General features: G+C 38.6%; 1 protein-coding gene across 3 annotated transcripts in view; it reads left to right on the top strand.

Moving 5' to 3' along the window:
• LOC137935034 (uncharacterized) overlaps positions 1–5,888 on the top strand; it is a 34,704-nt gene extending 28,816 nt beyond the window's left edge. For 2 of the 3 annotated variants that reach the window (XM_068779666.1, XM_068779667.1), the window contains exons 9-12: positions 2,404–2,482; positions 2,581–3,966; positions 4,856–4,921; positions 5,566–5,888. In XM_068779666.1, the coding sequence (XP_068635767.1) occupies positions 2,404–2,482; positions 2,581–3,966; positions 4,856–4,921; positions 5,566–5,711 (1,677 nt within the window). In that variant the 3' untranslated portion in view covers positions 5,712–5,888. The remainder of the gene's footprint in view (positions 1–2,403; positions 2,483–2,580; positions 3,967–4,855; positions 4,922–5,565) is intronic. The other variant, XM_068779668.1, reaches the window with a different exon arrangement.
• Positions 5,889–13,485: the final 7,597 nt, after the last annotated feature.

Raw genomic sequence — 13,485 nt, 5'->3', positions numbered from 1 at the left:
CTTTAAACCCTAGAATTCCAGCTCTGATATCATGTTGAATTCTAAGGTTTAATCTATAGGTAACTTGGTTTGAGAAGAAGAACAAGGAAGAAGAAGAAGAAAGGAAGAAGAGAATAGAAGAAGAGAGCAAGGGCACGAGTTTGAGGAGAGTTGCTTAGGGTAGAAGAGAGCTTGTTAATGGGCTTCCCCCTCTCTTTCTTATTGATATAAGTGGGGTATGAATGCCCTAATACATAAGAATTAAAAAAAACACTTAAACTAACAAATTTGCCTAGATTGCAACACATCCATCGCATCATCTATTGCTTTGTGTCCACTTTGAACATCTCAAGACGCGCACAAACTTGGGAATAACAATGGAGGACAATGAAGTAGTAAGAGGTTTATTTGGGGAAGACAAGAAATCAAAACAACAAATTTACCAATAGGATGTTTGGTTTTGGACTTGGCCCCTTTCCTCTAGGCAATAGGCAAATCAAGCTCATTACGATGAGGATTTGCAGCCATGAGCAATGTTGGTGCCAACCTCATCCCTTGCAGCCTTTGCCCCCTATGCAATTCTTTGGATGAATCAGTTGACCATCTCCTCCTCCACTGTGATTACACATGGTGGGTTTAGATGGCTATCTTCCAAGTCTTCAATGCGATCTCATTTGTAATGTCTGGCTTGCCCTAGGAACCACCCTCCCCAAAATTGGCAAGTTCCTCATATCCACCTGCCTAGCTCATGTCCCATGGTGTTTGTGGTTTGAAAGAAATGGCAGGCATTTCAATGGTAAATCTAGCAACATTGGCAACACTGTTAACAACATAATCGGCCTCGTTTCCTCTTGGGTTCACACCAGGAAGGAGTTCACTGCCCTTGTTGATGTTCCCCTCGGGATCAATTGGTGTGTGCTCACTCAGATGTCGGCTCCTCCTCGACCCCTCACCATGACTGAGTGGTCCCCCCCACCGGGGGTCATTAAGCTCAATTTTGATGGCAACGCTCTTGGCTGCCTCGACATTGATGGATTCAGCGGTGCTTTCAGGGATTCTTTTGGTACAACTCTCATTACTTACTCGGGCCCTATGGTTATAATGGACTTTACATCGGCTGAGGTTTTTGCTCTCTGCCAGGGGCTTATTATCTTCAGGGACCACCTCTCTGGCCCTCTGCTCATCAAGGGTGACTCCATAGTGGTCATTGGGTGGTGCTCCGATTCGACTTCGCCTCCTTGGAAGCACTGGGATAAACTTGTATTCTATTTTTGATATTGTTTCTGTAATTTCTTGTACTCGGGCTCATGTGCCAAGATCTGTGGATTCTCTTGCCCACGAGCCGCTAAAAGTGGGGCCTCCCTCCAATCTCTCATTTTTAGGGGAAGGCCTCCCTATTCCTTTGTATTTCTTTTGCTCTTAATAAATCTAGCACCATTTAAAAAAAAAAAAAAACAAAAAAAGAGCAATGATGGTATAGGAGGAGGTTCGTGAGGCTCAACAATGCACAGTTGTTCAACCACTAGTTTCTTCAAGTGCTGTTGATAGATCTCTAGTGGCTTCTTCACTTGAGCATCATTGATGGAAAGAGGTGGAATGTCTGATGAGTACTTCACACATGCAACAATAGGAACATTAGAAGAGGAAAAATAAGGGGTGCCTTAACAACTGTGATATCTGCCAACAACTTTTTTTTTTTCTGGAGATCAGATCATAACATTTGTACCCTTGAAGCCTTGAGTACCCAAAAAATACACTCTACGTCTCTCTGGGTGATAACATATCAGACTAGTGTCCAGAATAATGAACAAAACACAAATAACCAAAGATTCTCGGAGACAAGCAGACAGCTCAGATTCAGGTTTTAAAACCTTGGGAGGAATTAGACCATCAATAGATAGATAGATAGATACTAACTTAACTTAAAATAACAAAAAAGACAAAAATACCCTTCTCATTAGAATCACATGCATAAAAATAGAAATATGACTAACACTCTACTAAGGTACCTATGTGAGAGGGTAACTAAATTATTCATTTACCCATAAGCGTAATGACCAACCCTTGAAATTTACGTTATTTGACAAGTGCCAATCTTGCAAATACCATGACTTTTTGAAAGGTGAAAAAGCTGGCTACAGCTAACCTCTTTTTTGCAGTTTATCTATATTATTGCACCTAGTTTCTTCATATGAGCAACTATGTGCAGGCAAAAAACTAATTTGTCTAATTTGAGCTGATGTGGCAAGACTTGGTAACTTACACATTTGTCATTTTTAACTGTTCTTAATGTGATTAACATGTCACCATAAGAGAAAAAGCTACTCACCAATATAATGGTGTAATTGCTGGTCTCCAACAAACCTCCTAAAGATACAATATTAACTATTATGTGCTAACAACAATTGTTTTTTGTTACTGCAGCATCCAGCTGTCAAATTAGATGAGGACGATTGGAACCCCATGTCTTCTTCCAAGTTTGCTCATTTGTTTCTGGATGAAGGTAATATACGAGTTTACAGGCTTAAATATTCTGACTTTAGACCATTGTATATTAAAAATTGACAACACAGCTGAAAGTTTTATCTCATCTTGCTTCAGAGCCTAAAATTGCTGACGACCACTCATCTTCCAAATCTAGAGATCTACTTTCACTGATTAGTGAGAAAGGTGCACTTCGAGTTTCTAAAGCTTCTGACAAAACAGCTGCGGAGCACCTCCCCGCTTCTGTTTTGTTTGAAAAGGGCCAAGTTTCTCAGATGCTTGTAGAACCACATAAAAGTGTAACATCACAAGCAAACTCAACTGTGCTTACATGTGAAGACCTTGAACAGGTCATCTTGGCGGAGGCAAGTGAAAGCAGTATGCAGAATTTGGTCCAAGGTGGTTCATGGGATGTCTCAGATGCTGAACCTCCATCAGATGTAGTGGACAATGGTGCTTCCCAACATCTTCTTTCTCTGCTACAAAAAGGTGCTCGATTGAAAGAATCAGCACTAGCTCCAAGTTCTGATGTGGGGACAACTGATAATAATGGTGCAAATTTGGGAAAGATTGAGGAGATTCATAGTGCTGAGAAAACACTTACTCTTGAGACACTATTTGGTTCAGTTTTCATGAAGGAGCTGCAGTTGGTGGGAGCCCCTGTATCAGCACAGAGAGGAACGACTGCAATGGGCATTACAGTTGGTAATTGTGGCCCTGGCAAAATTAACCCTCAAATTAATCTAATGCCCTTTAACCATACTGACACAAAATCAGATGTCTTTAAGGGGGAATGGTTAGCGTTTGATAATCCTCGAATTGATAGATCAAACCTGAGCAGTGTGGGTTTTGAAGAGAGAATTGACGGGGCCATGGAACTGCAACTACCAGAAGAAGAGAGTTTGATCACTATGGGTGGTGATGCTGTGCAGCTTGTAACCTCTAAGACTCGGGATTTCTTAGCGTCTAAGGCGTCAGTTGAGATTGTTGATAAGCTGACCACTTTGAATGCTATAATTAAGGGTGAAAGGTCAAAGGTGCCTGCTGTGGATGGTGGTCTTCCTGTTTTCCATGGTGCTTACGAACCTGTAAATCCTGAGCTTCCATTCCAGCAGTCACATGGCCGACCTTCTTCTCCACCATTTTCTCATCATCAGATTAATCATCACAATGCAAGGCCTTTTTCCCAGACAGTAGATCAACAGACCCATAGGAACCCCCAGGTGATTGGTGCAGAAAACATCCCCCATCATCCCCATCCTTTTAGCATTCCTGGGGGCCCCAGATTTGATCCTCCTCCTCATCCAGTAATGCAGCAGATGCGATCTTTACATGAAAATTTTCCACCATCTCACATGCTCCAAGGATTGCCAAGAGGTGTACCTTTATCTCCACCAATCAGTCACGTGGGTGGTCATATTACACAAGACCTGGGCCCACTGCGAGGTTTTGGTTTGAACCACCGGCAGCCTAATTTTGCTGACAGTGGAATGATGGTACCAGGTAAATCTCTCAGTTTGAATTTGCAGGGCCTCATATGCTTGTAATTTAGTCACAACATTTTTCTCTTTTAATTTTTTATTCAAAGAAAAGTGATAAGGTTATTAAGAAGAGGGGAGCAGAAAAGAATAAGAGAGCTTCTTTCACCCTACCTCTGATTGTGTTTTGGTCATGATCTTGAAACTTCTTTCTTGGCTGTCCATCTGAAAACGGCATACTCAGATGACTAGGACTGTCAACGACTGTGTTTTTGAACTGCATCATAAGCCATGATTCTTGAATTTCGGGCCCATGTTACTTGATTCATTTTGTTGCTTGAATTATCTATTTTTGTGATGCTTGTGTTCTGAATTGTGCTCTGGTCATAGTGAGACCCAGACCTAAAGGTAGGTAGGTGGTAGGTAGGTTCTGTTGTCAAGTTCTTATTCAATTTCAATTTAGGGCCCAGAAAAAGAACATGAAGTAAGTGTTTCTCTCGTTCATTGAAGTTACCATAGTTGGCTGGATGGCTATTTGATTGGGAAAGCAGGAAAATAAATTGATGTGGGAGAAATAGATGCAGAATGATTTTAATGTTTTCTGTGAAAGAGTATATCCCTTGAATTTGTTATAGACTTTGCAGTTTGGAGTTTGTTCATTGACTATTTTACTGCGTATACTTATCATGTAAGATCAAAATTGGAAGACTTATTTTGAATTTAGCAGGTGAAATAGAACAAAGTTTTAATTTTCTGTCTAAAAGTGAGGTCAACTCCTAGTTTGACTAATTATCTCTCACTCTTTCGCTCTCACTGTTTTCACCCTAATGTGAGTCATTTTTTTGCTTCTGTACTAGTCTTCAATTTTCTGTTTCTTTACACTATTATTCTTTATCGTGTCATTTGCTTTGCAGATTTCAGAATTCATACTCAAAACAATAACGAGATATGCGACCCAAGAGTGTATGAATCTCTTTCAGGTGGTGGATCCATCAGAGAAATTTTCATACTTACCTTTTGTTGATTGGGCCTCACTATTGAGGAAATTGCTTAAATTTGGGTCTAGAATTTTTCAAATTCTTCTCCTTCCTAGCCTTAACAGTAGGTATAAGATTCGTCCTATATTGTTTCTGAAGAGATTGTACAGAGAAAATGTTGAATAACAAGATAAACAGTAAAAAAATACATACAGTATCTGGCCCAATGGTCTTTCCAATTTAAGCTTCCTTCGCTTGGACAAGTGCGTGTCAACAAGAGCATCAAATGGCAAATCAAGTAACCATCCTGCTTTTGCTGAAAGTATTTTATGTGTTAGTTAGAAAAAAAAGGACTATTGATGTAATGTTTGTGGTGTGCTTGTTTAATCAACATTAGAAAAATATATTTGTCTGGATGTGCATGAATTGGTGAATCCCATATGTAAAGATTTAGATATTGTTGGATTGAGCATTCACATGGATGACGCATCACTTTTGTGTTTTTATGCGTCTCGAGTGCTTGATGTGGGTTTTTGTCACTTGTAGTCTGTGCTATCTTACTGATGCAGCCAACCTTAGAAAGTAAACTTCCATTGCACATGGTAATTGTGCTGCTTACCTCCCCTAAATTGTTTTATTGGTTGCAGGGCAAATAAATCACCCGGAGTCACTGGAATGGCTAGAAATGGAGTCAAGAGCCAACACAAAACAACAAATTCTCCCAGTTGGTGCTGGTCAGGCCCCTGGGTTGTATATTACGCCGGAGCTTGATATGGGTTTCAGGTACAGATGATACTGATAGCGATTGGGTCGTTTCTGTTACCATTTTGTTTTAACGAGGGTGTTAAGGGGTTTTGATTTTCTCATTCTGAGGAGAGGATTCATTTCTTTTGATTAAGCACATGCTGTATTATAGGGATGTTATTTCAAACGGTAACTTGCTGATTAAAAGGTCTGGATTTTCTTTTCATATCTGGCACAAATTTACCAGTACTAGTGGAAAAACTTAACGATAATTACCACCAAGTACTTTTCTGATAAACACTGAAAAACTTAGGAAATGTTGGCCTAGGTACCACACTGAAGAGGGGGTGAATTGCGTGTTAACATTTTCTTTTTGCCGCACGTAAGCTTTCTTACGCAGTTTAGCCAATATTTGCCTAATTGGCACTGAAGCAAACTTGTTTAAGATTTCACTAGCAATCGTGGTATTTAAATGGGATTTAATTGAGTTCAATGTAGCACATACATGAAGGCCCATAAAAACTTGGGACTAAGAAGATAAATAGAGGTTTTAAGTGGAAAATGTGACCTTAACATGCAATGACTTTTTGCAAGCTCGAAAAGTTTCTTCCATATTTAGCTCCAGGGTTTTTACTTTGGTAACTTGAATCTTCAAAAACCTGTCTTGAACTTCTTGTAGATCATTCAAGTTTGTTTTTTAAAAGTAAGTGTTTAGTTAGCATAATTAAAACCATTAGTGGTAATCGCTTGATTTTCAAAAGAAGAATGGCCCCCAGCGGCCTGCCAAATCCCCCTTCCTCTTCTCTCTGTCGTCTTGTTTCTCTGTTCACCGAGTAAAGAAGACTGTCAGAAGTTTTCAGTCCCTTCCAGAAATTCGAGAGGCAGAGCGAGAGATCCTGAACTGCGCTCAGCCGACCGGAAGGAAAAGACAGATGTCGAGCACCGCCTTCCCTGTACATTTATTCTTTAAAAAACACACTGTAAATTCACATTATTCCTTTCGGATCGCGTCGAGTTCATCTTCCCTTTGACGAGTCTCTGTGGGCAGTGTCGTTACTTTCTACCTCCATGCCATCTGTTTGCACAAATTCCTAAGACACTGTCTGATTCTCTTCATTGGTGCTTTCTAGACAACGTGTTATGTGTTTGCGCGAATGAGGATGAGTCGAATTCATTGGTTTCTTTAACTGTTATCTTGTTTTGTCGGAAAAACTTTCCTTGTTCTTCATAGAAACACGTGGTTGCTTACTGTTTTACGAGAGATTTGACCATTTTCGGTAATTGGATGAGTTTAGGAGTGAGGAGATTTTGCCCAGGACGTGTCTGTCGAAATGCTGCTTTGAATTTGTAGCCGTTGGTGGTTAACTCAACGACTGTGTTGGTTGTGACAGAATTTCTTGTTGTTCCGTGTGCTCTTGATCGGGCAAATGAAGGAAATTTTGACCATTCAAGTGGATGATTTTTCAAACTACATCGGGTCCCATTTTTGGAACTTTCATGTTTGATTTACATGATGTACTTTGCTTCCTTTTGGTACTTCCGAAAGCTAAATCTCTACTGTATTTTTATTTCTCTTTTGAAATGCATTGAAGATTAGATTTTTTATTGCCACATACTTATTACGTTCTGTCCTTACATAAGAGGAATAAGTCAATTACTTCATATAAAGTAACAGTATGTATTTTCAAAGTAAAATGGAAAGTGAAAGTGAATGCCCTAATGAAAGTGAAAATAAAAGTGAATTACTTTTTTATGTTAGTGTGCACAATAGAAAATACTGTGTAAAGTATTTTCTCGTATTAGTATGCACAATAAAAAAAGTAGTAGATAGTGGAGAATGAGTTTATTTAATAAAGTACTCTAATAGATTTAACGTTAGTAAGATAGTTTTATTTGACTTTTTTATTAATAAAATAGGATAAATAAGTAGAAAAAAATTAATTTAATAAAATATAAAAAATATAATACTAACAAAAATGTTTACTTTTTATAATGTCTAGATGCTTAATCAAATTATTACTTTTAAAATATCTAAATTCTCTCTTAAATTAGTAATTAAATATAATATTAAAAGTCATGAATTTATATAAATAAATAAATAGGGTATTAAAATTGTTACTTTTACAATATCTAAATTCTCACTCTTAAATTAATAATTAAATATAATCTTGAAATTCATAATTTTATTTAAATAAATAAAGAGGGTATTTTATTATATAAAATACTTTGATAGATTTAACTTTTAAGATGGTTTTATTTAATTTTTTATTAATAAAATAAGATAGATTTTAGACTTCTCTAAATTTATAAATAAATAAATAAAATTTAAAATATTAAATTAATTGTATAAAAAATGAAATACCTAAACAAAAATGTTTCCTCTTATAATGTCTTTAAAATATCTAAATTCTCACTCTTAAGTTAGTAATCAAAATACAATATTAAAATAATAAATTTATATAAATAAATAAATATGATATTTTATTATATAAAAATATATTAAAAAAATACATAATTCATATATTTTCTTCGTAAAAAGTTAAAGGGTGAAAGGCCAACAATAGGAGAGCATCGGAGCATGGGTAGAGAGGAGAAGGGTGAGAGAAAAAAAGAGTGAGAGGAAGCGGGAGAATGGGAGGCAAGGGAGTCGAGAGCGAGAGTGAAAATTAAATCAGAGGGTGAGGCATCGGATTTCACTTTCAGTCATTTTACTTAAGAGTGAGTGAAATTGAATTACAAAGGTAACTCACTTTCACTCTTTTTAAGTGGCACACATTAAGGCTTTTGGGCTAGTGCAAGTGTATTCAATTTCACTCATCATGCACTAACAACACCTAAGATTCACTTTTAAACTTTATTTTATTCATGTTATGGAAGGATGAATTGCTTGGTTTGGAAGAGGATCCACGAGGATAACCTGTTTCTGGGAACACAGTTTTGGATTCAAATGTCCTATATAGCTCTCGTAAAACACAACTGGTGATTTATGTAAATTGTTATTAAATTACATAGGCAAGGATAATTTGATCATTTGTCCATGATAAGTGACATATTATACCACTATGATAGTTTTCATGTCATGTGTTAAAATCAGAGTTGTATAGAGAGAGGTGTAGTGTTTGTACTTAAGGGGCATTTATGTCCTTTTTGTTATAACTTCACTTAAGTGAATATAATAGGGATCAATCTCGATACTGATCATGCAACCTTTTGTGCTACTTCTCAGAAACCCTTCCCCTTGCTTATTCTTCTCTTCTGTTTTCATATCTTCATCCTTTTTTGCATTTTATCATGGTTTTAGAGCAATGGATTTGGATTTAAGGGGCTTTTACTGCAGATTTTGTCTCTCTCACAAATCTATAAACCCTAAAGGAATAACTCAAGTTGATCTCTTCTATGGTAGGGCAAATCTCAATTTTTCTTTTTTCTACTGCCATAACCTCCTTTGGTTGGTAGGTAGTGTTGCTACTTAAGTAGTTATAATGCCCAATTGTCCCTAGGGGACTTCGATGATACTTTTTCTTCCCTAACTACCTACATAATCTTAACTACGCCTACATCATCATGCTAAAAGTGATTAATATGCTATGTTGATTTTTTTTTTGTGTGAGCTTTGAGAAAGGTGTACCCCTAATTGGAAGTGTGGGCACATGCCTTAATTTTGAAAATTTTGAAGTGTTCTCAAATTGAGTTTGGTGGTTCCCCGCATCAGTTTTGTATGCTTGTTGGAGTATTTTTAAGATTCTAAATGACAAAATCAAGCACGCAAATTGCTGCATTAGACATTCTAAGGCATTTGGGGTAAGGATTCAAGTACTATTCAGATTACTTCAATCAAATTGAATGATTCGAATTATGTGAATTGGTCTTGATATGTACATATGTACCAAAATACCAAAAGGAAAGTTAAATCCCTACATTTTTTTGTAACTTTTTCTCCTATATCATGTTTGTTCTAGGATGCGAGAAAGACGGGCTTTATGTGTGTTACAATGTGGGACCACCATGAGAACGTGATATGGCATGGGTTGGAAGATTTAAAGATCAAATAGGACCCATAATGATAACCACGAGTTGGCATCCTTATCACATGAGTTGGAAGATCAAGTGGGACCCACCATGATAACCACGAGTTGAAATCCTTATCATAGAATCATGTGCATCATAGAAGAGTTTGAATTTGAGTTATGTTAGTCTTCTAATTATATTGAGTTATTTAATTATGATAGACTTATCTTTAAGAGTTATAGTTTGGGTGTAATTAGGAGAATAATAGTTTAATTGTATTGGGACTCTACTACTTTCCTCTACTACAAATAGAGGTGCTTGTACTCGAATTATAATAAGAAAGAAGTAGTTCTCCACTCCTCATCTCATGAAGCCTTCCTCTTTAGCCTAAACTCTTATCCCTGTTTTTTTCTCTTATCTTCTCTCTACCTGAGAGCTCTCTCTCTGTTCTTTTTTCTTTGTCCCTCTCTCACCTTGCTCTAGTTTTTAGTAAAGGGTCCTAAATTCATCAATGTGCTGGATGGTGTATCTACTTCCACAATTGTGGCACTATCTATAAAAAATTAACCTTTTTTATGGCACTTGAGGTTGGGGCATCCATCACCAGAAAACCCAGTCAATACTTTCCATCTTTACTTGCTGATGTTTCTTTTGAGTGTGAGTCATGTCAAGTGGGAAAACATCATAGATCTAGTCTCCAAGTCATTTTTAGTCGTAATTCTTGTCTTTTTTGAATTAATTTGTTTTGATGTATGAGAACCATGTAGAGTCCCAAGTCCATTTGGTAAGTACTTTCTATCCATCGATGACTTCAGTTGGGTGACTTGGTTGCACCTTTTACGAGAAAAATTTGAAGTCTTTCATGTATTTGTAAAGTCTTTAATGGAATAAAAAATTATTTTGATGCACGCCTTAGTGTGTTCATATTGATAATGGACTTGAGTTCCTCAACCAACAATTTTTTATTTTTTTTGCCTTGCATGAAATTATTCATTCGACTTCATGTGTGTATTACTTTCTAACAAAATGAGGTTGTTGACCATAAAAATCAACATCTCTTTGAAGTAACTCATACTTTATTATTTCATATGAATGTTCCTAAATCATATTGGGGAGATGCAATGTTGATGTCCATTTTTTTTATTAATTGAATGCCATCATTTGTTGTGCAAGGAAAAAATTCAATTCAAAATTTAAAACCAGAATTTAAATTGTTTGATGTTGTTCCTCAGATATTTGGATCTACTTGTTTTGTCTATTCTTTTAGTCCTTCTATGGGTAAGTTGTCTCTTTGTGCTATCAAATGTATCTTCTAGGGTTCACATAATTAGAAGAGATATGAGTGTTATGATCCAATTAAAAAGAAAACATATTTATTCTAATGTCACATTTTTTGAGTCTACTCCATATTTTACATCTTCTACAGAATCTTAGTTTGAACTTTATATAGATAACACAATTCCTATTGCTATTATAGATGCACTTTCCATAGGTCCCACTTCACCACTCAGGTGTATAATAGATGTTCACATCGTCTATTGCCAATATCAACACTAGTAGTCTATCCAACTCTCTTCTCATGACCAACCATGTTGTTCTTTGCTACAGATCCTACTGCCTCAAACTTGAATGTTCATATCCGTCTTTGGAAAGGTAAAAGGTCATGTACTTCTTTTCCTATTTCTCACTATGTATTCTTTTATTTCTTGTTCTATTCATACAAATCCTTTGCTATGTCATTGTCCTTGTCTTTTATTCCTCGTTCAGTGCAGGATGCTATGGTTTTGCCTGAGTAGAAATATGCTATGGATGAGGAAACGGGTGCATTGGTATTTAGAGGCACATGGAGCAAGTGTGACCCTCCTCTTGGAATAGCTATTGTTGATGCAGTTGTTACGGTCATGGGGTTAAGTACCTATGCCTTCCACTCCTAATCGGGTTTGTCTTTTGGATAGTATTGGCTAGGTGCTTAACATTTGGTATCAGAGCAGGCGCTACATCCCGACTTCGAGTCCCCGCGTGCGTAGGTGGACCGCACGCCCCTGGTGGGGCGCCGTAAGGGAGTATGGGCTCCTGATCCGGTCCCTGTTGCCGTGTTAAGGCCGCCGTGGTCGTCGGCTCGGGAGGGCGGGGTGTATTGTAATGGTCATGGGGTTAAGTACTAGAGCCGGAACGCGGTGAGATCATGAAACACATCATGAAGTTTGGCCGTCCGGTAATTTGAGCTGATAGGCGATTGGTCCCACACGTTGAAGAATGGGGAATGACCCAAAAAATATGGGAGAGAGCTTATGTTGTGGAGGTCCCGCAAGAGATTGCTGGCGGTAGGCAGGAGCCGTAGCCACACATAATCCCCAACCTCAAAAGAGACCTCACGGTGGCCTTTTTCGTAGACATCCTTCATCCGAACTTGGGCGCGTCATAGCTGTTATGTGATATTCTGTAGCAGCAGATCCCGATCCATGAGTGCCTGATCAATCGCGTCCACTCGGGTGGACCCTGGGTTGTACGAGAGAAGGCGAGATGGATCTCAACCATATATAACCTGGAAAGGAGTGGATTGCAAGGCAGAGTGGAACGAAGTGTTGTAACAGTATTCGTCCCACAGAAGCAATTGAACCCATTGCCGCAGACAATCACCCACCAAGCACCGTAGATACATCTCGATGGTGCGGTTCACCACCTCTATCTGTCCGTTTGTCTGTGGATGATAGGCGGAGGAGAACTTCAATTTAGTCCCACTCAAGCGAAAGAGTTCCCGCCAAAAGGTGCTCATGAAAACTGCATCTCGGTCACTCAGAATGGATTCTGGAATGCCATGTAAGCGGACTATCTGCTCCAGGAAAGTCTGAGCAACCTGTGTTGTTGTATAAGGATGAGCCAATGGTATAAAATGTCCGTACTTGGAGAATCTATCAACCACCACAAAAAGTACGGATTTACCGGAGGACAGGGGTAGACCTTCCACACAATCCAACAAAATATAGGCCCAAACTTGCGTAGGAAGGGCCAGAGGCTGGAGAAGACCGGCTGGACTCAAGTGCTCAGCTTTGTTACTCTGGTAGACCTGACAGTTGCCCACATAAGTGGCAATAGAGGGATTCATGGCTTGCCAGAAAAAATCAACTCGAATTCTGTGCAAGGTCTTCTGCATCCCCTCGTGTGTACTGTCATGGTAGGCCGAGAGAATAGCTAGAATCAACTTGGACTCAGGTGGAAGGAAAAGCCGTTGCTTTTAATAAATAAGTGAATCCTGGATGGACCACTTCGAATTCATTGTCCCTTTTAAAATCTTTTGATGCAGTTCCTGTAGTGTAGGGTCAATGGCATGTGCATCTCTCACCAAGTCTAGGATGAGAAATCTCGGCTAGTTGATCGAATAGACCGACTGTTGATCCTCAAAACACCACGACAAGGCGTCTGCCGCCTTATTCAATCTCCCCGTACGATATTTCACTGAGAATTCAAACCCCAACAACTTATTGATCTAGTGCTGCTGTGGCGACGTCATCAAACGCTGTTCCAGTAAGAATTTAAGGCTATAGTGATTCGTGCGTATGAGAAAAGCCCGGCCCCATAGATAAGGCCTCCAACGTTGGACCACCTTGGCCAACCCAATCAATTCTCGCTCATAGGCTGCCAGCTTGTGATGGCGGACTGCCAACTGTCTGCTAAAATACTCTATAGGATGGCCCAACTATTGTAAAACCGCCCCAATGCCCACGCCCGAAGCGTCTTACTCTACCACAAATAATTCGTCAAAGTTGGGAAGCTATAATATTGGTGCGGATGCGAGAGCAGATTTTAGTGCCGCA

This window comes from Aristolochia californica, unplaced genomic scaffold (assembly GCF_029961685.1).
Source record: "Aristolochia californica isolate CCGP_79_NKW_82.1479 unplaced genomic scaffold, dmAriCali1.0.hap1 SCAF_6, whole genome shotgun sequence".
NCBI classification, from domain to species: domain Eukaryota; kingdom Viridiplantae; phylum Streptophyta; class Magnoliopsida; order Piperales; family Aristolochiaceae; genus Aristolochia; species Aristolochia californica.
This window is presented reverse-complemented; position numbering and strand designations above follow the sequence as displayed.